At 46.0% G+C, this 27428-nt stretch overlaps 2 protein-coding genes across 5 annotated transcripts; one reads left to right on the top strand and one right to left on the bottom strand.

Moving 5' to 3' along the window:
* On the bottom strand, positions 1 to 15459 carry CDADC1 (cytidine and dCMP deaminase domain containing 1; the record flags this gene model as incomplete). Of its 3 annotated transcripts, XM_083821620.1 has the most annotated exons (10): positions 1 to 3292; positions 4610 to 4670; positions 5340 to 5529; positions 6092 to 6261; positions 7315 to 7364; positions 8812 to 9390; positions 10199 to 10376; positions 11904 to 11998; positions 12236 to 12279; positions 14891 to 15459. In XM_083821620.1, the coding sequence occupies 10 exons, from the start codon at positions 15214 to 15216 to the stop codon at positions 3219 to 3221; spliced, it is 1767 nt and encodes a 588-aa protein (XP_083677746.1). In that variant the 3' UTR covers positions 1 to 3218. The 3 variants fall into 3 exon arrangements, with proteins under 3 accessions (XP_083677746.1, XP_083677747.1, XP_083677748.1); XM_083821621.1 differs by lacking the exon at positions 12236 to 12279 and having other exon boundaries at positions 14891 to 15010; XM_083821622.1 differs by lacking the exons at positions 12236 to 12279; positions 14891 to 15459 and having other exon boundaries at positions 11904 to 12005.
* Positions 12005 to 27406, top strand: LOC310893096 (uncharacterized protein). 2 transcript variants are annotated; one of them, XM_083821624.1, is made up of 5 exons: positions 12005 to 14325; positions 19360 to 19494; positions 22372 to 22553; positions 25065 to 25169; positions 27269 to 27406. In XM_083821624.1, the coding sequence occupies exons 1-5, from the start codon at positions 14313 to 14315 to the stop codon at positions 27365 to 27367; spliced, it is 534 nt and encodes a 177-aa protein (XP_083677750.1). In that variant the 5' UTR covers positions 12005 to 14312; the 3' UTR covers positions 27368 to 27406. The 2 variants fall into 2 exon arrangements, 1 of the variants encoding a protein (XP_083677750.1); XR_014578710.1 differs by lacking the exon at positions 22372 to 22553.
* The last annotated feature ends 22 nt before the right edge of the window (positions 27407 to 27428 follow it).

The raw sequence follows: 27428 nt of genomic DNA, 5'->3' as shown, positions 1-27428 counted from the left end.
TACACTTCAGTACTTACTGAATTTATTAGCTGAAAACATGTTTTGCTGTAAGGCAAATAATTAACAGAGAAGCTCTGTAATTCTCAGTCTAGAAGCCAAATTACTACTGGTGGTTAATACCTGCGACTGAAATGACTGCTCCGGCATGGATGGAAGAGACCCAAAATGCATATCGAAATTTCATACGTATATATAAAATATATAACTTCTACATTTCGTAATTTTAAATACAGTTTTCTTTTTAAGTACGAAACAAACACGCTAGAGTTCATTTGCAAAATAAGCACTGCAGGAGATGCCCAGTCCTTCCGTGCTTCTCTCGGGTAAGCAGATGACATGCACGGCAGCGCCTACGGAGTCTGGGGGCTGTGAGAAACCCCATTCACATTCTTCCTAGTGGTCAGGATAAAGACACTACTTTGCAATTCCAGCAAGAAGTAAAGAAGTAGTGTTACACCGATAATCAGAGAAATTTGTGAACTTCTGGACGAATTTGTAGAAAGATGGCATGACAGACAGTCCGTCTTCCGAGCCTTCAGCCTTAAAAGCAATTCCAAGTTTCACAGGAAGCTTTGTACAAAAATACCTTTTTAAAAAAATCAATAAAAAGTAAAGGTAAAATCTTAACTCCTCATGAAGTACAGACCACCAACAGCATTCGCTGCAGCGTAGTTATTTAATGCAATGTGCGATATTTGATGCATATCTTGATTTACCTCTCCTTGTACCCAGGCCACCTACAACCTTTTGGAGACTTTTCAATTTCAGCTTTTCCTGCACAGATACAGATTTCTTTACCTATTTTGATACCAGCTGACTGATCAGTATAAACATGAAGGGGCCTTAAATCTGCACCTGTTTTTTCCCCTGCTTCTACCTCAAGTAGAAAAGCACTACCAATGGATTACAGAAACATGGTTTCGGGGGATAGGGTGGATTTTTTACTTTAATCTGGACAGTGTTCTTCCAATCTGTAGGAAGAGCCAAGAGTAATTACTCTAACACAAGATGCTTACAAGAAGTGGAAAGAAAAAATATGCCAAACTAAAATATTCATGATTTAAAACAGACTATAAAGACAATCTTGCTTATGAAACACCAACAATACCCAACTTTAACCTCATATGGAAGTTGCAAGGAATGGAACTATATTCCTTGATGAGAGGAAAAAAAAAAAAAACAAACAACTAGAACTATCTCTGAGGTTTGTACAACACCCAGAACAGTAACTTAATCCCCGGTCTGAAAACTGCATCTACACTGCACTCTGAATCTGATAGGTGAGGCACAGACCTCTTGCAGCTAGATCTGCTGGCCCTAAACTAAGTTCAGGATCCCAGTTCCGCACTCTAGACCAGAAGACCTGGTGGTAATTCAGTTCTAGTGAAGCAGCAGTTCAGTTACTTCCTCATCAGCTACTGTGCAAATGCACTTTTTTTCAGGGTGATGCAAAAAACAGATTTCACCATCCTTCCTTTGGTTGACGAACAGGGTTGTATTTTCCTCCCTCCTTCACTAGCGCTATCTGCTCCTGGGGAATGAAGCTGTACGCACCCTGCTTAGCAGGGCAGCAGTGGTGCAGGTCAAACACTTGCCCGGTGAGATTTCTGCTGCTAACGTGGCATGCACCTCACTCTTCCAGCAGCTGGAGAGTAGTCTTCAGTTTAACTAGACTGAGGGAAACAGCAGCTTCTCCAGCTTCAGTGAGAGCGAATTGTCATGGTGGTAAGAGGATATAAGCACTGCCCTGTTCTGGTATGAAGTTATAACGTGGGCCGTGAGGAATCACAGCTGCTTGGTGCAGTTCCAAGCACCAAGAATTGTACCTTAAAATACGGGAGCAGTAGCCAGACTGGGTGCGAGCAAACTACCTATTATTAATGCCACGTTAATGCCACTTTGCACACTGTCTAATCACAGCTTTGCTATCCAAAGCCTACAAGTAAAAACAGAAACTATAGCAGCATCTTAGAACATGATTCCCCTTTCAGGGTTTTGAGGAGGGCAACAAAGAAAGACAAGACGTGTGGAAGAACTGGGAAGAATCTGTTTGCACGTCCTACCAGTAGCAGCATGAAAGAGGTTTAAGGCATTTGTACTTGAGAGCTCAGCAGAGGAGTGAACAGAAAGTCTTGGTACACCTGCTACAGCAGCTAGAGGTCACATTCAAAGCAGCAAACAGCTGAGAGTAGGGAGAGCGACCTCTCAAAAGGTTCTAGGGGGAAAAACTCCCTATTCCAGTTACCTGACCCCTACCCAGCACTCCCTCAAAAGTAGCAACAACATGAGACTGCATGAAACCAGCTGTTTTAACATCATGTCGACAGCAAAGAGACTGGCACCTGAAAAGATTTGGCCTATTCCACTGGCACAGATCATCCTATCTAAGAAACAACAGGATCTCTGGCTCTTTATCCGCTCCTTGAGTCCTAGACGCCCGTTAGAGAAGCTTAACAAAAACTAAACACCAGCAATCTTCGCATAGCACGTTGGGGCCAGTGATACACATACAGCCAAAATCTTTCAGGCCTGTATCCAGAAGCTGAGAAAAAGCAAACCTAGTCTAGGTCTAGATTAATTCAGATGGGATGCACTTGAGGAAGCACACAGAACACACAGCAGCAGCACAAGTACCACAGAACAAACCAGCCATGCTGCTATGGTAGCTGGAAGAAGTTATGTTTGAGAGACAAGCTTAATCTCCAAATCACTCATCTAGCAACCATCTCCATCCCGGTGGCAGTGTCTCCACCATACAAGCAGACTGAGAAGCAAAAGCCACTTTCAGGGACTAGGAATAATTACTAGCAATGATTTATCTACCATTTGCTAGGAGATTCCCTTGAGTACTCTACTTATTTCTGCATTCTGATAACCCAGAACGTAGAAATTCATTCCCTCAATCCATACACCAAGCAAGGAGATACTCTTTTATTACTCCTCTGACCTACCACCAATGAACCTTCAGTATTTTTTTATGCATTAACAATGATTTGCCACCCAATTACTTTCATAGAAAATACAAGCAGCATTTTTTCCCCAGGGACTTCTAAATTAAAAAGACCTTCAGGTAATTCTGTAAAACATTTAAGACATCATAAATAAACTTATTCTAAAAATCACCTTCCAAACAATAAATAAAACTCTTCATTATATGAAAGTGCAAACAGGCTGCATTATAAAAAATAAAGAGCAAGACTGCAGAAGTGCTTAATTATTCAATAGTGACCAAGACACAGTTTCTTGTTTTGGTGCTGCTGGTCATCTACTGATTTTGTTTTCTGGACCCCATCTAAAGAAAAAAGAAAAGGTAAAATGTTAATACAACAGTAAGCATAGTCTAAATACTCAACAGGTACAGGCACACTGGAATGACACTGGGTGGGGGCAGGAGAGTTTGTCTTCCTCCCCATATAGGGATCACGCAATAATCATAGCAAGAGAAACATATTACAGAAAGAGAGCAAATTAAAACAGTTTAGTGTTGAAAATGCGAGCATACCATCCTAAAGAAAACATTGTTAGAAAAATGAACCCTGCTAAAGGTTGTCAAACAGAAGTGCCACAGGATGAATCTTTCTCCAGCTGAAAACCATTAGCAGAGGGAGGGACAAACACGCCCTGACATTAGGCAGTTATTACTAATGCCATAAACACTACCCTGAACCCTTCCCTCCCCATTCCTTGCCGTGACCCATAAGGAAATAGCTAACAAAAAGACTTCTCCACTAATCTAGCTCACTACTTTAGGAATTAGCTTCTAGGTTGTGGCTATTCATGTGCTACAAAAACCACCTGCAGTCTTGTTTATGCTCCCAGCATGGTACTCAATGCTTCGAGCAACTGCCAGCTCCCTATCTTTATGCTCCACATCTTTCTGCTTGAGGCACAAAAATTATTTAGCTTGTTTTTCCACATTACTTTCCCCTCTGACTGAGAAACATTTTAAGGACTGGTGGCTGGCAGTTGGTGCAAGTGGTAGGCCCCTTCTGTAGCACAAAAAGGCCTCAGTGTACCTCTCATCTAAAGTGTTTTCAGAAGGTGTCAGCTCCAGTTCTAAGGGGTGTAGGTAGACAAGGATTTTTTGACCTGTGCCCCAGCTACCATCAAAACTAATGAAACTGAAGGAAAAAAAATATATTTATATATATATAATTATTCACTGGAAAACATTGGTGTAGATTCTGCTTCATAATAAGATAAGCACTGGAATGTCCTGCACAACATATTTAAATGACTTAGAAGAGTCCAACTCCTCTTAAAAAAAAAAAGCACACCAAGTCCCTTAAAGTCTTCATAGAAAACAATATAAAACATGATAAAGTAGTCTGAAATGATCTAAGTGCAAAAGAGCATATTGCTGTTCTTAATAATAGCATTACAAGATTTTGTAACACATACGAGTGCCAAGCATTTGCTAAAACAAGCTCATATTTTTAACTTACCATTAGTAAGTTCAAAAAGTATTTTCAAAAAGTTCAGAGAAGTGTTCACAGCAAAATTTAACTAACTGAAATCAATCCCCAGAGGAATTCAGGTTTGTTTAAAACTTGATCTCACTTACTATTTCAGTCATAAAACACATTAATGAAAAAAAAAACACACTTACTCTCCCTGGTCATGGGATCGTGGAATTCAAGGGCATTAGTGTGAAATGGATTTAGTTGCCACTGGTAAAAGAAGAAGAAAAAGTTTACTTATTCCAGAAGACAGATGAAAGAGCAAGGGGAGAAAGAAGTACCCTCCAGCCCTCCACTGTATGAGGCGAGGAAAGAAGGGTGCCCCCTCAAACACGTGCTTCCTTTGAGGATAGAAAGCTATTAAGGGATGCAGGGCCATTTATTCCCTTGAGAAGGGGAAGCAAGCCAACAGCGCTGCAGCTTGTCATGGTGAGCACCTTGAGCGCAGGTGCACTTGTCCACCTTCAAAACCCACCACAGCTCTTTGAGGAACTGCTGGAAAGGCCTATGAAAGCACACAGCAATCTCCCACACCAGCTGCCGGTCTGTGACAGGGGGCTCGAGGAGAGTTACGAGGAGAGGAGAGGAGAGGAGAGGAGAGGGGGCACTTCAGAGTGTTAAGACACCGTGTCAATCAGCAGCAACAAGTCAGAGGGCAATCTGGAAGGAAATTACATCCCAGAAAACAGGTGCACTCGGCCTCGCCATCTGGCAGATGGCACACCACTCCTACCAAGAGGCATGCCAGAGCAACCTCTCGATTCCACTCGCACATGATTCAGCAGCACAAGGAAACACTCCCCCACCCTGGCTCCAGACGACTGCTCCCGCTGCCCTCCCTCCCTATATTTTTAGAATATAGTACATCGAGACACTTACAGTAAATTTGCTTACACCCTCAAGTTCACCAAACTTCATATACGATATGTCTGCTTTCTTTTTGCCAGCATCAACATCTCCTGCGTAGATTTGCTTGATACCAGCCCCTTTGATTAAAGGGACACATTCATCACAAGGACATTTTGTGACAAATATCATGCTTCTCTCATCTGGCTTTATTTCTCGGCACCTACAAGCAGCCAGAAAACAGAATTTCAGAATTTACCTCTTGAGAGTTTTGAATGGTGACAACGGGAACAAGTAAAGAAGTGTTGTGTTAATATCTACACACAGAAGCAGCTTATTCGTGGTCATGTGTGTGGGTATACAATGACATCTGGTTCGGTTTTACTATCAGTGAATGAAACACCCCTCCGATGTTTCCATGCATATCTCGTATCATGTTGGAAGCCTCAACAACTGCCACGCTTCCATATTTCAGTTTATAGCATGGTCATAGCAGGAACCAGACGCAGTGACTTGCATCTGAAAGATAGCTGCCACATATTGAGTATGTGAATATCCTTTTGTGAATCATCACAGTGAATATCCTTTTGAAACCAAGTTCACTCGGATTCTGTCTGCAGAAACCCCAGAGCTGACTGTGTCTGTGCACCTCCAAGTTCTGCATCATAGGCATAAAACAAAACTGTGACCACAATCCACACTTAATTCCATGGCAAAAGCACGATGTCGTTGTGATAGTTTCTGAACTGTTTCTTTCTTTTCTGTTGTAAAATGAAACCCGTTACCTGAACGTCAAGGCGTTCTGCTCAGCGTGTATAATGTATCTGAACTTTCTGATCTCCCGATCTTTTTGTTTATCGTCCATGTGTGGAAAATCGGCATATTCAGATCCAGCAGGAAAGGCGTTGTAACCACAGCCTACAAAATACATTGCTCCTGTTCCGTCACAGCTTCTCTGCAACAGCAAGCAAATCATTATTTTTGGTGACGTCTAAACCGAGTACTAAGTCAAAGTGTTGTGCAATACATGCTTTCACATTTTGTTTAGTATGCAAATATTATCAGTTCATGCCAAGCTACAGCCGTTAAAAGAAAACTCAGCTCCTGCTAACTGCTCCATGTCTGCATGGAGCTTTTCCATCAAGCTCCACAGGAGCCACGCAGGCAAACTGCAACACCCTGGACAACACGCTGCACCAGGCGTTCCTTTTATCAAGGAACAAAAAGTCTGAAGGATTTAGTCATTAAGACTCTGCAATGTGCAAAATTAAAGAAAGGTGGAGCTAGTCCCTGATGTGCCAGGGACTGTTTCACCTGCCTCTGAACAGATGCAGTGACCAGTGGGCCGACAAAGTAGCAAGGTATCAATCAGTGATTGAAATAAGAACAAGAAACAAAACTGCAATAAGCACTTGATGACTGAAGTGGTAAAAAAACAAGACGTTAGAAGAGTAGGTTGCAGTTCCATGAAGAATGAGGCTTCCTGGACTGGTAACATGAGTAATGAGAGACAAAAAGAAATAAAATTGATATATTTAGATGGGAAAAAGCACTTTAATGGTATTTGCAGAAAAATATCACTTTGATTCAAAAGGGAACCTGCTGAAGTCAGTACAGCAGTTCAACTGCAATAAATATCCCCAGGCTACGATTGCTCTGAGACCTCTCCAAAAGAGGAGAGTAGACAGCTGGGAAAAAACTTCATAGCTGGAACACCTGGAGTATTTGACAACAACTAGGGAAGCAAGCACACCAAAAAGACAGGCAGAAACACTGTGGCAGGGTTTTCTTTCTGTGCTACTTTATCGCTCTCCTTCATCCTGACAGCATAGCAGTGAAAAGTCTTTAACGCAGTTACCAAACAACAAGAAGGGCAAGCTTTCTATAGCACCCTACATGTATGCGAGTTTATACACAGGTGCATTTTTCAGAATAAAATAACAAGCTCAAAGCAGATACAAGTGTATGAATGATGAGTGCAAGAAGAGGCACCTCGTTCAATACTTACTGATTTTTCTTCTGCCCAAATAATAGCTCCAACTCCTGTTTTATGATCCTCTAAAACACAACATTTTAGCAGTGAGTAACAAATAAGGTACTTCTAAGTTATGTACACATTAATATATGATATCCTAGAGTAAGGAATTACATTCATTGTTTTGTGGACAGGAGAAAAGAATGCAGAAAGACTGACAGCTTCAAAGTCATACGAGTCTACTGGAAATGCTGGGTGTGCTCTTCAGTGCAAGGCCAGCCTTTCTAAGGCTTTGCCAAGTACATTTGTCCACAAATGCTGAGCAGCAACCAATACGTATTTATCAGATCAGAAAATGTGCCAAGAATACATGCAGACAGGCACAATGATCCGAGATGGAAACCCAATAAAACCATTTCTCATATTTATTACTTAATTGCTGCCACTCCCTACATTTATGGTTCCCTAGTCTGAACTTGTATCAAAATTAGTTTTATTTTATACCCAATTCAGAGACAAAATGTTAACACTCAGATTTTTGGGGGATGTTTCCTATCACTACCATGGGAAAACTGTAACAGAACTTTCCTTTATGTGACTTGGAAGATTTTTATGGATCTTGTAAACCTTCTCCAGTCGCTATTAAGGAGAGTCTTGACCAGTTAAAAGAGCATATCAAGGTCAAAAAAATATTTCAGGCTTCTCGTGATGAATACTGTAGATTACACTGTTTCAATTAACAATTTTCCATTACCCTTGGTATCACTACCACACACAATCACTCAAAAAGGGTCTTCTCCTGCCAAATACAGGTTTTATGAGGGCTGACTTTATTTATATTCTACATACGTATTAGTTATTGATGTATAGTAACCCAGCATAGAAAATATCTTTTGATCTTGTTTTTGTTACATGCATCTGCAGGGTTGTTACTGATTTTAATTTCACAGAGAATTAGTGCTTCATTACAGGATTAATGTGGAATAAGAGTTTGCTCAAAAAACAGACTTGAGTCCAGGATGAAAAGCAGAGATAAAACTGAAGTTTGCTGCACCAAGGTACTCAACAGGTACTCAAGGTACTCAAGCTTTGTCAGTCTATCTTGGTCTACATGCAACAACAGCTGTACAAAAACCTCTTCTTTTCTGAAGTGTACGTAATATGCTTAAACTTTGGGGACTTACTTAATAACAGAAGCGTCTTGTGAAACGTCTGTAAAAAGAGCTACTTAAAGAAGAATTTAAAAGTCATTGTGTTGCATTTTCAGATAGGCGTTGGCAGGCTTTGCTAGTGGGTATGTGAGATACCTGCATTGATTTTCTCTTGGAAAAGCTCTGTGCTTTCACGCACAGTACTATGTTCCCCTGTGGAGTTTCTACTACTACTGCTGCTCTTGTCTCACAGGTGGAGAAATGTAAGTACACATCAATTCAGCAGCTTGCTCAAGGAAGTATTTGGATGAAACAAGACTGAAATCAGGAACTCACTACTCACAAGACCTGTTCCTCTTCCACTATCGTATCAACTCACCTGTCCGGTACGCGAGTAATCGGGCTTGTACCATACAGTGCCTTGCAATTTCCTGGGGCAAACCCTGATGGTACGTTTCATTTGTTGGCTGTGATTCACTGCTGTAAAACCCAAAGCAACCAAAGACAGGGACGCTGGCAGCCACTGTGGCCAAGACCAAGACAAGATCCTTCATATTTTGCCTAAGATTGCTGAAGTAGGGATTTTCACAGAGGTTCTCCAGTCCTATTGTCATCAGTATTTGCTTGTGCGTTTCCTCATTTGAAATTAGGAATAAACTTTCATACTCCTTTATTTTCTCTTGCCTACATGCGGTATAAAAGTCGGTATTAAAGTCAGGCTGAGATTTTGCTATTTTTTGAATAAAATCAAACTTGGTGGAAGTTTCTTCAATGAACTGCACCATGTAGCATACTAAGGGCTGAAGCAGCACACACACCCGAGCACGACTATTTGACTTGAGTCGTTCCACTGCTTTGGCATCTAGCTTTGCATCATCAGTCGTCATGGGATTGGAAGCCTCATTCTGCAAGCTGATTTCAGGATCTGCAGGCCAGTAGGAAATCCTGTTCACCCCAGCTGCAAGAGCAAAAGGAGCCATTTAAGTACAGTGCAACACAAACCTCGTATACAACACACTATTGCCTAACCCTCTTTTTACTCCTTCAAGACCCCAAGTGGTGCTTAAGGTGTGTCTGGACAGTAAGAATTCTAGCAGACGTCAGTGTCAAGAGCTTATCCAACTTGATAATCAGGCCATAGACAAAAATTGGAATTTAAGTTCTAACATCTTTGTGGCAGCCTAAGTTTATGTCTTGCCTACAACAGATACATTACCACCATGCACAAAAAGTTAGCACTAATAGAAGCTGCTTCTGAGATTCAAACCCAAAACTTACAGATGGGCTGTACCAGAAGATCCCATTTCAGGAAGAGAATTATCTGACCTGTCTTCATCTCACTTGGAAAAAAGGAAGCCTTAAAGTAGTTCCCGTGATTTCTGCTCAAAAATACTGTGTTGCCACTAACAAGCAATGAGAGGGCAAAGAAAAAAATGCAGCAATCTCTAGTCATCAGACTTAGGGTTGTTCTTGGAAAGTAGAACAGGTGTGTGAGAATCTCCATGCTGCATCCCACAGGAGAGAGAACCATCACCAATGTTAGTTGCACAAAGAAATGGGGTCTCATTAGCAAACACTTGGTACCTTGACCTTCAGGAAACGCACATTCAATACCATTTTCAGACCTGTGGCAAGTATCAGCGCAGGCTTACACAAGTTAGCAATCAGCACTCACATCTGTGACAATCCAAAGAGAAAACAGGCTTTCTGATACCACCAATCACAAGCATAACTTTTTCTCCTACTATACGGCAGTCCTTGCTTACCATTTACAATCATTTTTAAACAAGTCGAACACGGTTTTCTGGAAAAATAAAGATCACAGTTTTTAAGTCTTGATCCGTGTTTAATAAGTGCAATCTGGCCAGCGTGCAAGTCTGTACTGGAACAATGAAGACCAATAATCGTCATGTTTTTCACCACAACTAGACCACTCTTCTTTACCTACAGAAAAAATGCATTACTATTATTATTATTATTATAATTATTTTTAGCATCAAGCCCACTGAGATATTACAGCTCTTCCTTGGGTAACTCTAATCGACCAGGAACAGAGCATACTCCTCTTCAGTACAAATTTGATATGAATCATTAAATAAATCTGTTATATTTTCACTAAACAGTGGTGGTTCCTACATGTCTCTTTTAATACCTGAGTGCTGCGCCCCTGCCAAACTTCATATCAAGACCTGTTGCAAATTTCTGAATTTTTTGATCGTTGTTTTGCCCACTACAAAACCCAGGAGATGCACAGAAAATTCTTTCAACTATAACTGAAAGCCCCTCTGAATCGTTCAGCATCTAAAAGTGTTGATGAATTTAAATTCTTTCTTAACCTTGATCATCCTGGGATCCAGTTGCTTTATTTCGGCCTCTTTCATTTATAGAAATAAATCATAGTTCTAAAGAAGTTTCCATGGAAAAAGTCTGCATATCACAGACAAGAGCTCTTACATCTGGATTCCCATGTACTGTGAGGAAACTGAACACTGGCTAGTTTGATGAAGCTGGTGAAACAGATCTCATTATGTAATCCAGCTGCTACCAGAACACTTGTCTGTAAATTATTCAATTTCTTTGCAGTTACAGAGATGAGGCTGTACCAAAGCCCTACATATAACCCATGTGCCATTCCTAACTGAATTACTAAATTTGAAACTGCACTTGAAGTCTGTATAGTGTTCATCTTTCCCTCTTTCACAAAGACAGCAATCTAGTCTGGGACATACGATACTAAACTCTGAAAATTAGGTCTAATTGTCACTCAGATTATTTTCCTGTCTTTTCTTGTCCTGGTTGATATATGTGCGATGGATCCTAGCACATGGGTCTGCTCTGCATGAAGTAGTAATCGCTTTAAAGAACATCATAAGAACTCTGATTACAAATGGAGACACCCTGTTCCAGCACACTCTGAAAACACCCCTGTACTTTGACACGCAACTGGCAGCTACGTATAAGACCCATTCTCAAGGATGATTTCTTTTGTCACTAATGTAGTTACCTAAAAGTTCTTATCAGCAACTGTTTCAGAGAGTACTGTGCACCTCCACTGCATAAGAAAACTCTTCTACAATCATCAACATGGTCATTTTAAAGATTCTCTCTACACCACAAGCCACACTGATCTTAAAGTTACAATTAGTGTAAAGTAGGAAATGCACAGTATATACCAAGTCTTTGTCGCAATGCTTTTCGAAGGTGACCAGCAGCTTTTACTGCTTGCTTCATCTGTTGGGAATAGATCTTGCCTTCCAATTAATTTTTCAAAAATAAAATGCTATTTAACTGTTTTGCTATTTTCCTCCCTATACTGGATTCTCTTCTAATTCTAAGAAATATTTGAAAAAAACTTTATCAGCTTTTTTTTTTCTTTCACCGATAATGCAAAGAGCCATTTAGTTAACTCACTGCAGGAGCTGTTAGCATCTGTTCAGAAAGACCAATTCACAGTAAGCTTTGACATTTTACCTGTGACTTCTTCTGTTGTTCGGCTGAAGGAAAGAGCTCCATCCAGAGACTGAACAAAGTAAAAAGATTGACCTTAGAAAGCCTTGGTATTTGACCTGTCATTAGAAGAAAAAAATAGTATTTATTAAAGAGTATAAAGAAAATCGACATTGTTTTAATGACTAAGATACACAAGGGATGCTGTAGAGATGTCAGCAACCCTTCCCAGGTGGCACACCAGATTCCACGTTTCCTTCCTAGGTTAGGGGATACGTATGCCAGGAAGAATACAACCAGAGCTAGAAGAGGCAAGATGTGACCAGGCAGCTGAGCAGTATCTTGCCTCTCTTTACCTTTAAGTTCTGAGATCCTAGTTCTTTCAGAAACGTCCAAGCTTCTAGAAAGGAAACACAAAACTGGCACAAGTTCTATGTTTTAAAAACCCCCTCACTTTTCGTAACCTAAACATTCAACTTCCCATTCTGTGAAATGATATAGAAGTGTTATAAACCAACATGCAGCAAGACTTTGTTTACAATGAGGACTCTCATCATCTTCAGGGTCTTAATATATACTTCTCACAACCGCCAACATGTTCTAACTGAGCTGGTAGGTAAACCAAAACCTTTCCACAGACACAAATAAAAGTTTTGAACAATATTTTCCACCTCAGCTACTACAGAAGCTATTTTATCAGCTGCTTCTGCTATTACAACATCCAAACCCACATTGTCAGGAGGGCAGATGTCAACCCAGGATGCTTGCACCTGGATGCAGAGATCATATTTGTATGACAAGAGGAAGTTGAGAAACTTTCACTGTAATTCAGTGAGTTAATTCTACTTGCAAGCAAAGAGCAAAAACCAAAGATCAGAGCCCACATAACTTAATGTACCCAAGTGATTCACACATGCTGACAGAAATCTGAGACTGATCTTGTGATTCAACTTTGGTCTCACCACACAGAGAACAAAAACATCCAAGCACCATCATGATCTTACACTGACATCCTCTGCAAGAGCGGACGAGGCTTTGTGTAATCTTTCAGCTATACCAGTTACGGAGAAACCCGCTTCTCAATTTTTACGGTCTGCTTAAATTTGGGTTAGATTTTTACGAAAAAAATAAACCTATTACTCAGGCTGTCACTTCTAACTGAATAACCAGAGAGGCAGCAGAGAACCCTATCTAAGGCCACTGACCACGTTGTGCTATTTTGGATCGCACCTACTCAAAATGGGGACGGTGCCCTGAGAGGCCCAGCACTCAGCACTACCGAGCGTCCCACAAACAGAGGAGGATGCACTGCATGGCTCACTAACACACCATAAAGCTGGCATGCCTCACGCTTGGCAAGAAGTTAATTAAGTCTTTGAAAACGCTCCAGTGCCTATTCCAGGGGTGCGTATGGAGAGCTGTAATGAGCACACATTCCTCCACGGGTCTCACGTGCCTGATAACGGTATCATTTTCATTTGTACCCTTTCCCACAAATGTTAGTGGCGTTTTTGCAAAAGAGGAAAAGGCAGATGCAAGAACAGAATGAAAGGAAAACATTTACTGAAGTACTTCTAGCAGTATGGAAGAGATATAATCAGATACTAAGACTGTTTTGGTGGAGGAGAGGGTTAATTTAATGATATGGCTGTGAACCCAAACATTCAGGACAGCAGACACCATACGCAACCCATGACAGGAACACCACTTTCAGACGGTATTTCTGCAGCATTTCCTCACGCAGAAGGGAGAACAAAACTCCTCGGGATTTTAGAAAGCAGACCGAGTCCTGTCAGCAGCACCACCCGATGCCACGCTGCCTCCTTAGGCTGCACGGCTCTGCTGTCCCACCGTGCACAAACACTGCAAGGGGCGCCTGGCCAGCCCCATCAGGCACACTCGCTAGCAAGGTGCACATGAAGATTTGTCCTCGCTTGTACTAAAAACAAACACTAAAGGTAAGTCTGCCAGCCGCATTTAAACAAGCAGATTTTGTTTTCTTAAATGGATATTTGAGTTCATTCTTGTTGCAAGCTACAACAAGCGGCACTATTCACGTCAACTCACATGTCTACCATCAGGATTTCTAAAACGGATTACAATTCACCAGACACAGTAGATTTTAAATAAAATACAATGGAAACAAGTCTGAACCATTGTTTGGTTTTTTTTTGGACCTAGTTTGAGTGTGACAAGTTGTACACAAGGGAAACAAACTGAGGAATGTGCTGGTTCACCTCCCTGTTGTGAAACAATGTAAACATATAATGAGAACCAGGAGGATATTGTGATGGAAAAGCAACGAACTGTGGTCACAGTTATCATGGAAACATCTTCACGTCTTTATTCATTTACATAGCTAAAGGATCCCTGAAGTTCAACACAGTGAAGAGAAGGTTGATTAAAGCGGCCTGGAAACTTTGGGGACTTTTGATGAAGGTAGCAGGTACCTTTGGGGACTTTTGATGAAGGTAGCAGGTACCTTTGTGAACGTTTGAAGGTAAAAGAATTTAAAGCAACTACAGAGAGGCTCTGCTACTGAGCACAAAGCCAGGCGGGAAGGGCGTGCTCTTTGGAGGTGCACCAAGCCCTCGGTCCCCCACCAAGCCCCGCTCACCCCCCAGGGGTGTGATTTTACCCCTGCAGGTTTGGGGGCCCGTTCCCTGAGGCACACACAGCACTCCCGGGGGGAAGCAAGCCGGGGAGGGCAGCATCAGAGACCCCACTGCTCCTGCACGGGGAGCCAGAAAGGCGCAGGGCCTCTCCCGCGGGATGCGGCTGGGCTGCAGGGCTTTATGCCGGCAGTAGGGCTTGGTGCCGGCTGCAGGGGCTATGCCAGAGCCCCGCAGCGTGGGCAGCCATTTTGCGAGCCCCCCCTCCCCGCCCGGAGCGGGGGCACGAAGGCGCACACCCCCCCCCCCGGGCTGAGCCGCCGCACCGGCCCGAGAGCGGCTGCGGCTGCGCCCCGCCGGGGCCAGCCGAGCCGTGCCGAGCCGTGCAGCCCCGCTCACCGGCCATGCTGTCGGTCTGCGTGCTCGCCGCGCTCACCCGCGGCCCCCCGGCCGCCGCCTCCTCCGCTCCGTGCATCGGTGCCGGTGCCGCCCGCCCCGCCCCGCCCCGCTCCGTCCCCCCCCGCCCCGTCCCCCCCCGCCGGCCGCCATGGCCCCTCCCTCAGGGCCGCCATGGCAACCGCGGCTGACGGGCGGGCACCGCGGCTAATGGGGAGCCAGGGGCGGGACGGAGGCTGAGGGGAGGGGTGTGGTGAGGGGGGCGGTGTTGGCCCGTAACGGGTTTGTAACGTCCGAAACGGGTTTGGGATCCTCCTGGGGATCCGCATAGGGATCCCCTTGCATCCTAATAAAGGTGTCGGTGGAAAATCGTGCCGGTTTTCCTCAGCAGGGCCACGTCCCTAAGCACCACGTCCAGCCTCTCCTTGAACACCCCCAGGGACGGTGACTCCACCACCTCCCTGGGCAACCCGTCCCAGTGCCTGACTGCTCTTTCTGAGAAGAAATGTCTCCTCATTTCCAACCTGAACCTCCCCTAGAGCAACTTGAGGCCATTCCCTCTAGTCCTATCACTAGTTATCTGTGAGAAGAGGGCGACCCCCAGCTCCCCACACCTTCCTTTCAGGCAGTTGCAAAGAGCAATAAGGTCTGCCCTGAGCCTCCTCCAGACCAAACACCCCCAGCTCCCTCAGCCGCTCCTCACAGGACTTGTGCTCCAGGCCCTTCACCAGCTTCGTAGCCCTTCTCTGGACACGCTCCAGGGCCTCGATGTCCTTCTTGTACTGGGGGGCCCAAAACTGAACGCAGCACTTGAAATGCAGCCTCACCAGAGCTGAGTACAGGGGGACGATCCGGGGTTGTTACTTGGACTAACCAAGGCCCTGGAGAAAGAAGGGTCCAAAGAGAAAAAAGGGGGTTGTAACATTGATTTGAGTCCGTGACTGAGAGAGTATATCCTTCTTGGATATCAGGTACTGGTGGTATTGGGCTCCTGGAAGATGAGCTACTTTTACAGGAGCTGCCTGCCTTTGTACATGGGCCAACACATTAGTGGAAATTAAATTAGAATCAACCCTGACTTCGTATTTAGCATCTTTTCTATTATAGGGAAAATGACTTGTAATTAACTGGAAAACCCTTATTGATTCCAAAAGGGGCAATAGTATGTAAAAGCTTTGAAATTTTGTAACTTAATACAAGGGAGTTACTTCATTCCAAAATTGTATACATTTATAAAGAAACAGTCATTGGTTTGTGAAAGAAATGTGAATGCATCCCTGAAAGTGGTTAAGGTATCAGTTAAAAGTACGTGAAGTCTTATGGTCCCAGAAGGGATATGGACACAGTCTGGAGTGAAGAAAATGAAGAGAATCAGTTATACATTGCAGTCATTACAAATTAAATAATAAAATAATTTTCCAGGAAACAACTCTCAAAGAGAAGTTGTTCAGAAGGACTTTCTGTGCAGGCTTTCAGTGTCCACGAAAGATGCCCAGACTTTTTGTCTCGTTTCTTTGAGTTAAATTTTTTTGACAATGATGTGGAGAGATGAAGAGCACATAAGGTACTGGAAAGCAAATCTATTGTATGGCTGAGGTGATGTTAATGCCCCCTAATTAGTTTACTGCTTGGGTTTTCCATTCTTTTTCTCTGGCAAAGCACGTGGGATTCAAGGGTGGAGAGTTTTTTTTTAATCCCTGGGAACTCTGTTAAAAATAATATTTTTTTCTTAGGAAAATCTGAAAATGCAGCTGAAGTTCCCTTTTGACCCTTCCAGGAAAGTTAAATATGGAAGCATTTAGTGGAGGTCCTTCCCCACACTGAAAATGCTGGGCCTCAACAGAGAAACAATATCACCCCATCTCAGAAGTTCATGCCTCAAAGTTTGGACTCTACCAGGGAAACTACAGCAAAAATATGGTTGCAGAAGTCCTCTCTCCCTCAAAGTTATGTTTGTGGGTACTTGTGCAAGGGCCATGTTTAGTTCCTTTGTACTTAGCACAAATGTGGCTTACTTGTAAGTGGTACTTTACCCTCTTAAGGGAATTAAGTGTTCGTGCTCTGCTGTGGAAGCAGGAGAGGGGAAGCAAGAAGAAGCCAAAGCCTGACACAATGCTTCATGCCTCTGCAAAAATAACTGCCTGCTGCCTCATCTCCCAGCATCAGGGAGCTGCTGTAAAACTTACGTTTGGGTCGTGTCTGCGTTCTAAACAACCGCGCTTATCTGGAAAACAATTTTGGCTGCCTCATCCAGCGGCCAAAATTAGAGTTTCAGAGTTCAGTGGTGTTTGTTTACCTTCGCAGGAGGCTGCCGCTCGCTGCGTGCTCGGGTGGGTCAGCCAGGCTGGAAGGAGCTCCCAGCAGCTCCCTGGCCGTGTGTGCTGCATGGCCTGGCCCCGAGTCGCAGCGAGGCGCCAGCAGTCCCCCTTCTCCAGATGCAGTGCATGAGAGGCACCACGCAGCCTGCTCTGCGGGTAGCAGGCATCTGGTGGTACTCTCCCATATGTGGACTCAAAGAAAATGTCACTACTTTGTGTTTAGATCTGATAGGTGACAGAAAGCCTGTTCCTAAAGGTTTGTCTTTCAAAACATCCTTCGGAAGCTGTCACCTCTGATCGTCATGTCACTTGGGTTCTTGGACCTCTGACATGCTTCTGTCTGTGAATAAATCATGCAATGTCTTCAGTGCTACAAAAGCATGCGATTGTCTTGTTTCACGAGCTTAAGGATTTTATTCTTCTGTCCTTCTGTGTAATAGCCACGCAATGTAACAATGTTTTCTGTGTTTCCTTGGCATTTCCTGAGCTCTTTTGCTGGGCTTTTCTGTTGCTTCTTGTATCACCACCAAAATATTTTTACACCCTCATTGTGAAAGTATCAACGGACTGAGAATCTCATTCCACATTGCCACCTGCTTACTTATCTTTTGGAGTTGATTTGGAGAGAAAGGTTATTCCTGCATCACAGTCACCTGCTTTGCAGCTGCATCTGTGCATTACAGGCTTTAGATCCTGAAGCGTGGCTTCTTGCACTGCTGTTAACTCCCTTAATGCAGATGACATTGTACCAACCCCAGAGTCTTAGCTGTGGCGTAATTATCTACAGCGAAGATGATCATCTGTTTCAGAATTAGTAAGCAGGGAGTCCCTCAGAAGAGCATCCTGTGTTCAATTTGTGCCATTTGGGGTCTGTTTATCTCTGGTAGTTCCCTTAGGACCCTTGATTTGCCTTCCGGATTTAAAAACAACAACAATCAAACCACCACCACCGAGCCCTCCTCTTGGAAAGTTTTATCAAAGTGAGCTGTTGAACATCACAGTAACAGATACGCCCTTTGGTTCCTATAGGAGATGTCTGCTATTTGTTTGTATCGTGCAAATAGAACAAGCTTCTCTTTCATCTCCACAAGCCGTGGGGAAGGAGTTTCTGCTGGTGATACATTTTTTGACAGCTCATTAGAAGAAAGCTTTTGCGCTGCTGTCGGGCAAAACCAGATGCACCCTGCAGCCTCATCAGTCTGCTAGGGATGAAGAAATATCTGTTAATCTAATCATTAAAATTACATCAAGTAAGCAAACGACCAGGAATTAATGCCATTAATTAAAACAAGAGGAAACTAATGCCATCTAGCAAGATGGCAGTTTCTTCATGCCAATGCTTTGCTTTAAGAAGGATTTGCACGCACCTCTTAGGGGATAAGGTCTCTTCTGTGGGCAGAGACACCCGCTGCAAAGCAGCTCAGCCACGGCTCGGTGCCCCGATGGGATGTGAACCTGGGAGCTCTGGCTCTCCAGACTTATGGAGCTGAGTCCCAGACTTATGTGAGCTAATCCCACATCCCTGCCCATGCACTGGCTGTCTGCAGTAGCTGCAGATTTAGTTGCCCTGAACATACGTATTCAAGAGCTGAGGAATGAACACTTGTTGCACTGAGACATATTAACTGGCTGTGTCTTGTTTAAGCACACATTTAAGCATTCAATCTCTAGTGCTGCCTAAGGTTCCTTCAAATATTTGCGTGTGCATACACACGTGTGCACATGTGCAGCGATAAGAATGCAAGAAACTGTTGAGGCATTGCTACGGTGCCTTGAATCTGTGATGCCAACTAACAGAAATTCACTTTAAGTTGCAAACACTCAGTGGTGTCCCATTAAAACGTCAGGATGGGATTTCACGTTACAAACTATGGCTCAGGAAAAGATACGAATGTGTCTTCCATAGTGGCATGGCAAGAGAAACGGCTGGGATAATGGCAAACATTTGCCAGGTGTTTAAATTATTTTAAGACGGTATTTGTATAACTCCGGTACAGATAACGGCCTGGCGACTGCACAAACAAAACCTGTATAAATAGCTTGGAAAAGACAAGTGCGTGGTACTTTTGTAGAGCAGACGCTGGAGTGTGGGCACGGGAGAGGGAGGTATCTGGAGCGTGTGGTGGCAGTGGTGGCGGCTGTGATGTTTTGCAGGACCCCTCTGGAAGCCCAACCCCGGAGATGTTTCCATGGGAAGGCGATGGGTCTTCAGCCAGCCTGACGGGGCACAAGCCAGAGACGTGGTGGCTGTGCCTGGACCGCGACGGAAGGACAGTCCTTCGGATGGCTGTAAGAAGAGAACCATTTCCATCGATTTTTCCTCCATTTCCACCTATCTAGCTGCTGTAGGGTGTTTGCAGGGAGCCGCGCTGAGGGTGCTACGGTGCTTGGTGGTTGTTACGCCTGATCCCAGCTCCTGCTGCAGGCTTTTAGCACCAGGTCTGGTTTTGAGCACGGCTGCCCAGCTGGGTACGGGGCTTGGGCACTGTCTTGTGTGCTCTCCACCTGCCCCGAGTTGGTCTCTGACCCAAATTCACTTGCAGTCCCATTCCCCAAGCCTGGCATGGGATTTTGTTCTGTATTGTGCAGGTGACAAAGCTCGCAGTTCTGTCACGTAAATGTCTCCAGGGTGCCCAGCACAAAACCAGCACCCCTGTCTGCTTTCCCAGTCCAACTTGTGCCTGTCAAAGGCTCTGACTTGAACTTTTCCCCAATACATAACACGTCATTCTTCCTTATTATGTGATTCCTTTGACAGTTTGGTCCCATGCTTCAGTGACAAGGAGGAAAGAATTCAATTTTGTTCTCCTCGTTAGAAACAAATGCAGAATTCCTAGAGCCCCAGCTCAGATGAACTGCATTTGACATTTCCAACTGGAGACAGGCTGCTCCTCGCACGCACATGCACTTCACGAGGCAGGAAGTGTCTGAAAAGAAGGAAATGAAAAGAAAATGGAGTCTGGCCGTTACAAGCTCCTGAGAAGAGCTGTTGTTTCTCACCAACAGCTGCAAAATGGACTCTGGAGACCAACTCAGTTAGTGAAGAGAAAATACGTAGAGAGGGAACAGAGCGTTAGGGGAAGAAAGGGGTTGGAAGGGTCCCTTCGTGCAGCAGAGGGGCTCTGTTCCATGGGGCTGCCTCCTGCTGCTCTTCTGCATTTCCCTGTGCCTTTCCCAGGCTTGTGTCAGCCGGGGCTGTTTTCAGGCAGCTCCATCCTCCCCGGATCCATTCCCATGCTCTGCAGGAGGCATCTCCCTTCACGACAAGCAGCATGGAAAGGAGCAAATGTTACTGCGTCAACCCCTTCCTTCTGCAGCTTTCTGGCAGAACGCGTGGCAGCTTCCCTCGGCCTTTCCTCAGCCATGGGAAGCTGGGACGGGCGCCCCAAGGGGATCGTGTGCTCCCTGCTGCCCTTTCTTCCTCGCAGGCTCGGGGTGAAACCAAGGACCAGGTTACTTTGCTCTCGGCTGCCCCTCCGTCCTCCTCGCTGGCTGTCCAGATTCCTCTGGTTCTGCGGCTCTGCACAGCCTCCGCTTTCACGGGGTCGAAATACAGCTGGCATTTGGGGCACATTTGCACGGCACAGACGGAGAGCAGGCCTGAACTCAAATCAGGGAACAGATTTCTTTGTTAAGATGGGCAAATTCTGTCGTGCAGGAGCTACACATTTCTTGGGCCTGATGCTTCCCTCCATAATTGGTTTAGCTCCAGCCTGGTCAGTGCCGGCGTCCTTGATTTTATAGCAGAAGCTAGGGGATTTTTTGTTGCTTTCAGGGACATCCTGGAATTGCTTGCAGCCTCTGCAGAGCTTCGGAGCATGGAAACATTGCAGGGCAGGCAGGTGCTGCTTGTGGAGCTTCACAAAACTAACTTAGCAGCAACGTAAGCATTTGTAGTCATGTGGTGGTTTCACACCGATGGGCAGCTCAGCACCACCTCGCTGCTCTCTCACTCCCGCTCCTCAGCAGAACGAGGAGAAAATATGGTGAAAAAAGCTCATGGCTTGAGATAAGGACAGGGAGATTGCTCACCAATTACTGTCATGAGCAAAACAGACTCAGAATAGGGAGATTAAAGTAATTTATTGCCTATCACTAACAGACTAGAGCAGTGAGAGACTAAAACCAAGCTAAAACCACCTTCCCCCCACCCACCCTCTTTTACCTCCTCCCCCTGAGCAGCACAGGGGAATGGGGGCTGCGGTCAGTCCCTGATGCTTTGTCTCCGCCGCTCCTTCACGGTCCCTCCCTGCCCCTGCTCCACGCGGGGTCCCTCCCACGGGATTCTGGCACCCCCAGGCCCCTGCTCCTGCGTGGGCTCCTCTCCACGGGCTGCAGCTCCGGCCCGGGGCCTGCTCCTGCGGGGGCTCTCCATGGGCCGCAGCCTCCTCCAGGCCACCTCCACCTGCTCCACCGGGGGCTCCTCCACGGGCTGCAGCGTGGAGATCTGCTCCGTGTGGGACCCGTGGGCTGCAGGGGGACAGCCTGCTCCACCAGGGGCCTCTCCACAGGCCGCAGGGGAACTGCTGCTGCCTGCCTGGAGCACCTCCTGCCCTCCTGCTGCACTGACCTGGGGGCTGCAGGGCTGCTTCTCACTCCTCTCTCCCAGTTGCTGCCACATTGTTTTTTATTTTCTTTCTTCAATCTGCTCTCCCAGACGCCCACCCAGCATCGCTCCCTAGCTCAGCTCTGGCCAGCAGCGGGTCCCTTTGGAGCTGGCTGGAGCTGGCTCTGATCTGACATGGGGCAGTTGCTAGACCCTTCTCACAGAGGCTACCCCTGCAGCCCGCTGCTACCAGGCCCTTACCACATAAACCCAGCACAAGTCACCTGGCACCACAGCAAAGTTTCTGGGAGCACTGATGCAGGGGTGACTTGCTTCTGTTCCGGCGACTTATTAGTGACCAATTAGTGGCCATTCCCCGGGAGGGCAGGGTTTGAGGGTGCCTGGGGTCTCACCAGCCTTCATGTGCAGCCATGCTGCTCTTTGTCACATCGGATAGCTTAAGTTCTGGAGAAACAGCAGTTACTTTTGTTGTTGGACCTTTGCTGCCTTCTGTCTCCTGCCCAGAGTGGCTGTCACCTCTGCTACAGCGATTGCTCCAGGGTGATCAGAGTGCTTCGGATAGCATCCGTACACCAGCGTTGTTTCTCCTTCCATTCCAGGTAAAGCCACCCTCTTCTCTTGCTTGCATATCTGCCCCTCTGTGCCCGGCGAGATCACGGAACAGATCCTCCTGGAAGCAATGTCGAGGCACGTGCACAACAAGGAGGGGATCCGAGACAGCCAGCACGGCTTCACCAGGGGCAAATCATGCCTGACCAACCTAGTGGCCTTCTGTAATGGGGTGGGTGCATCAGTCAAGGGAAGACCAACCAACATCATCTACCTGGAATTCTGCAAGGCCACTCAGGGTGGTGAGGCCCTGGCACAGGGTGCCCAGAGAAGCTGTGGCTGCCCCATCCCTGGAGGTGTTCAAGGCCAGGCTGGATGGGGCTTTGGGCAGCCTGGTCTGGTGGGAGGTGTCCCTGCCCATGGCAGGGGGTTGGAACTGGGTGGTCTTTGAGGTCCCTTCCAACCCAAGCCGTCCTATGGTTCTATGAAGGCATTTATTGGAGGGGTGGACACACGTGCACACACACACACACACACACACGTGACCTCTTCCCAACCATGCACGTGGGCTGAGGCACCAGCACTCTCCTCTGAAAAATCCCTCAGGCAGCTAAATTTCCAGTAAATGTGGACATGGGGATGGGCACCATGGGCTGCTTGGAAGCAGCATCAGCTCTCTGGGTAGCACAGAGAGCTGATTGTCAAGGAGGGAGCAAAGCCATGAAGTGCCTGAAAGTTGCAGAGAAAAGGTTTGCACCTTGGAGGAAGAATCCAGTGGAAGAATGGAAAGAGAAGGGCAAAATAATCTCAGGTAGATGCTGGTAAAATGGTCTTTACAGAAACTTTCTGGATGGGTTGCATTCATCCAGAAGAAAAGGACACATCAGGAAGCAAGACACAGCCTGAAAGAGCCTTGTAAGGTCTGGAGCTGTGCAGCTGGTTAGGAGATGTTGGAGGTGGTAAGAGGGATGCACACCTCCAGGGGCTGCAAGACACTTAAGCTGATGGTCAGAAGACATTGACTTCTGAACTGATTTAATCATGATTCATTTAATGAAGTTTATGGGTTACACTCCTCTCCTCAGGAATCCTTGTAAATGAAACACCTTGGTTTAAAACCGACTGACAGATGTCATCAGGTGCTTCTGTTTATCTTTCATTTTTGTTACTCAGGCTTTGCATTTGAAGTCCTCGGCTTCAAATTCCACTGGGGACTGAACATGACTTTCACCTGCCTCCGCATCTGTCAAAATCCCCAGATTTCTGTGTTTTAATCCATCTTCTTCACTTCAGGGTCAAAAATTCACGTTTAAAATTTTCGCTCTGCTCACATTTCATTGCTCTTAGAGGATTCCCCGGGGGACCTGCGGGGTCTCAGAGCATTTTCACTAGGAGTGCATTCTGCCGTGATATTTCTTGACCCATCTCAATGTACGGCAACGAAGGAGTGGTAACTCAGAGACCCCTGGTGCAGGCAAGACGACCGTGCCCGTTTCCCCGTGAGGCCAAAGACAGCCCTTCTCTGGGGCAGCATCCTCGTGGCTGCCCCTGGGGACGTGCTGGGCCTGCGGGGCTGTTTCTCGCTGACGGCTGCGGGGCAGGAGGAGGTGACCCGCAGCTGGTTGTCCGCCAGGGAGCTCCTAGAGTGACGTCTGTTTTCTTTCCGTCCTCTTCTTTTCACAGAAAGGAAAAGCAAACGAGGTTAAGGAGTCAAGATGTGCGGCTCCGGGTTAAACCTGGCAGGGAGGCAAATCCTCCCCCAGCAAAACGCCGGAGTGCTTCTGTGCCCTCTTCTTTAAAACACTCATTAAAAACACTGAGCCCAACTCAGAAATCACGTACAACATCTGGAAGCGAGCCTGTGGTGTAGTGGAAACGCTCTGCTTTGCCCCGTGACAAAATGTATTGGGATCTACTGGCACAAAGTGCCCACGAGGCTTAATTGCATCTCTGCCTGCCAGCTTCTCAAATGCAAACCTCGCTCAAGCCACAGCAGGGGCACTGGCTGAGCTGCCGTGCTCTCTGCTGCTTTTCTCCTGAGCTGCAGGAAATCCTCACCCAAGCCTGAGCACAGCGGCACGGGTGCCCAGCGGCACAGAATAACAGCAAATCAGATTGCAAATTGTTCCCTAAAACACTGGGAACGTGTCTGCAGATAACTCATTTTAACAGAAAACTGGCTTCTTTCACTGAATTTGCTGTTCCTAAAACAAATCCAAGGTGCTGCAGCAGGGTCTTCAGGGCTTGCCCCCATCAGGCTGAACCGATCTAAAGCCAGGATGATGCTCGATCAGTTAGGCTAATTCAGAGCAATTTGGGTCACACCTGCACCTCTTTATAGCCAGCTCTTTTTCCGCTTACTCTGCATAATCTTTTTTTTTTTTTGAATTGCAGACATGTCCTTAGGCTTTTTGTTTCGTATGGGAGCAAGGCAGCAACAGTACCAAATCCGATTTGAAGGGGACGGCTGTAGGGAGAAAACACGTGTCCCTGCGCCTCCCTGCTTTGCTGGGCCAGCTGCAAATCGCCTTTGGAGACAGCAGCGTTTTGGCAATATCAGAGCAACTTTGAAGGTTTTTGTTGGGGTCGATTGCTCCGAGTGCACCAAACCTCGGTATAAAACAGTGATAGCGCTTAGGCTCTGGTGTCCCTCTGGATAGTTCTCTTTTTTTGGTTGTTTTGTTCTAATTGATACATTAAAGAGAGAAAAAGGAAAAAAAAAATAACCCTCTTCTATTTTCAGACCCAGGCCAGCACCAGCCGAGGCGCAGCAGCAAGAGGGGAAGGAATTGCCCGTGTGGAGCCCCAGCCCAAGGGGCAGCTCCTGGGCCCGGCTGAGCTTCTCCAGGTAGGTCTGTGCTGCTCCCCCGGCCCTTCGCAGCACCACGATTTTTTCACAGATTCACAGATTCACAGATTTCTCTAGGTTGGAAGAGACCTCAAGATCATCGAGTCCAACCTCCGACCTAACACTAAGTACTCCACTAAACCATATCCCTAAGCTCTACATCTAAACGTCTTTTAAAGACCTCCAGGGATGGTGACTCCACCACCTCCCTGGGCAGCCCGTTCCAATGCTTAATAACCCTTTCGGTAAAGAAGTACTTCCTAACATCCAACCTAAAACTCCCCTGTCGCAACTTTAGCCCATTCCCCCTCGTCCTGTCACCAGGCACGTGGGAGAATAGACCAACCCCCACCTCTCTACAGCCTCCTTTCAGGTAACTGTAGAGAGCGATGAGGTCTCCCCTGAGCCTCCTCTTCTCCAGGCTGAACAAGCCCAGCTCCCTCAGCCGCTCCTCGTAAGACTTGTTCTCCAGACCCCTCACAAGCTTGGTCGCCCTTTTCCTGGAAGGATCCAGGGAATCCAGTGCTGCCTGCTCTGGTTCTGGCCACGGCTTTTTGGAGTGGCGCCATTTGGAAACTGACGTTGAAAGGTTGTGATTCCTTGCAGAAGATGTGCTCGGAACAAATCTTGTCTGCCTGGTTCACATGACTTCCAAAGAGACGTGAGAAAGGAAATTAGGGTTTGTTTATCTTTTTGTCATAAACCAGAAATAAATGCAGAATTTCCTCGTGGACCAGAAGAACCATTTGCTGCCACTCCAGAAGGAGCTTGAGTTAAACCCGAGTACCTCAGAACTATGTCTTTGCTTTGCCGAGTGGGAAATAAATAAGCAATAAACCTTGAAGTGTCAACTTCCTAGAAGTGAAAGGTGACTGTCTTGTGAGGATCCCCAAGGAGAAGTGTATTTTATTTTAGAGTCATGAAAAGGTGACATAACATTACCATGCTGCAAGTGCAAATAGAGTTATGTTAAACCAAGGCCCTATCGTACCCCAGATTTATTGTTGAGGGCCAGGTACAGCTATTTAATGAGTATGGGAATCAGATAGTTTGAAAATAAGAGGGATGTCAGGGAGTGACTTCATGGAGCTGACTCCCAATGTCCCCTGTCGCAGTGGCTGCTGCTCACCTTGTTCCTACTGCACTGGGATTGCAATTAGGAGAAAACTTTTGTTAGACCATTGTTAGAACCAATCGCAGTTTTTATCAGCAGGAATACCTGGCTGAAGCTAACAGAACATGCAAACAAATTTTCCCAATAACTTCAGCAGCGTTGTTTAGGGTGCCTTTTAGGGGCAGCCTAGCAAGTGAGACAAAGTGCAAACGCAAGCACAGGTACCGGTGGAGTTCTGAAGCGATCCCAGCGGTCTTTCCTGTGTCTGCATCACACTCGTGAGATTTCACAGATGCAGCCTCCCTTCCAAAAAAGGGTTTCCCAGGATTTTCTCAGTCTCTTTTCTCAGCTTTCTCTTTCCCAGCTGTTCTTCTTCATCTTTTTTTTTTTTTTAAAGAAATACCTGAAAGTTGGAAATTTTTAGAAGTCAGTGGCGGGCTTCAGGCAGCTTCTGCATGCACAGGGCAGGGGTGAGCGAGCCCTGCAGGTGTCTGTGCTGGAGGGGCCGATTCCGTGTTGCTGAATCCTATTGGGCCTGGAGAGTGTCCCCAAAATGCCACCGTGGCCAGCAGGGCTGAGAGTTCGCTTTAGGCTGCAGCAATTCCGGGCTGGCCGTTGACAGGAGGAGTTGCTTTCTAACCTGCTGTGAGAAAAGCTGTTCGTGTGTTTAAGACTTGAAGTCCGGGTGGTTAACTTTGGCTTAAGGTCTTTGTAAGTACAACGTTGCTCTGTAACACGTCTCCGGGGGTGCCCGTGGGCTGTGTAGAATCACTAATTCCCCCTCCACACACCTCAGCGTGGCCCAGTGTTCCTTGGAGGTGCGTGAGAAGCAGAGCACCCTGACGTGCTTTCTCTTTTCATTTATCTTCATGCTTTGTTTTTACATTCCCCCCTTTTCCCTCTTTTAAAAGCCGTTCATCATCATTTCTCTCTGCATGGGAGGGTGGTTCTGCACCTCTGTTCCACTTTCCTTTTTTTTTTATAGCCCGTAGGGAAACCATCACTGAAATATTTCAAGACAGCACAGCTGCACCTGAGCGCGGAGTTGCTGGAAGAAAAAACGCAGCGCTTCTGGTTTATTTAGAGCATCCCTTCTTACTCGAGCCGGCGCTGACCGTCGCAGACAGCAATGCCAGGCCTGGTAA

This window comes from Anser anser (genome assembly GCF_964211835.1).
Source record: "Anser anser genome assembly, chromosome: 1".
Classification (NCBI taxonomy): domain Eukaryota; kingdom Metazoa; phylum Chordata; class Aves; order Anseriformes; family Anatidae; genus Anser; species Anser anser.
This window is presented reverse-complemented; position numbering and strand designations above follow the sequence as displayed.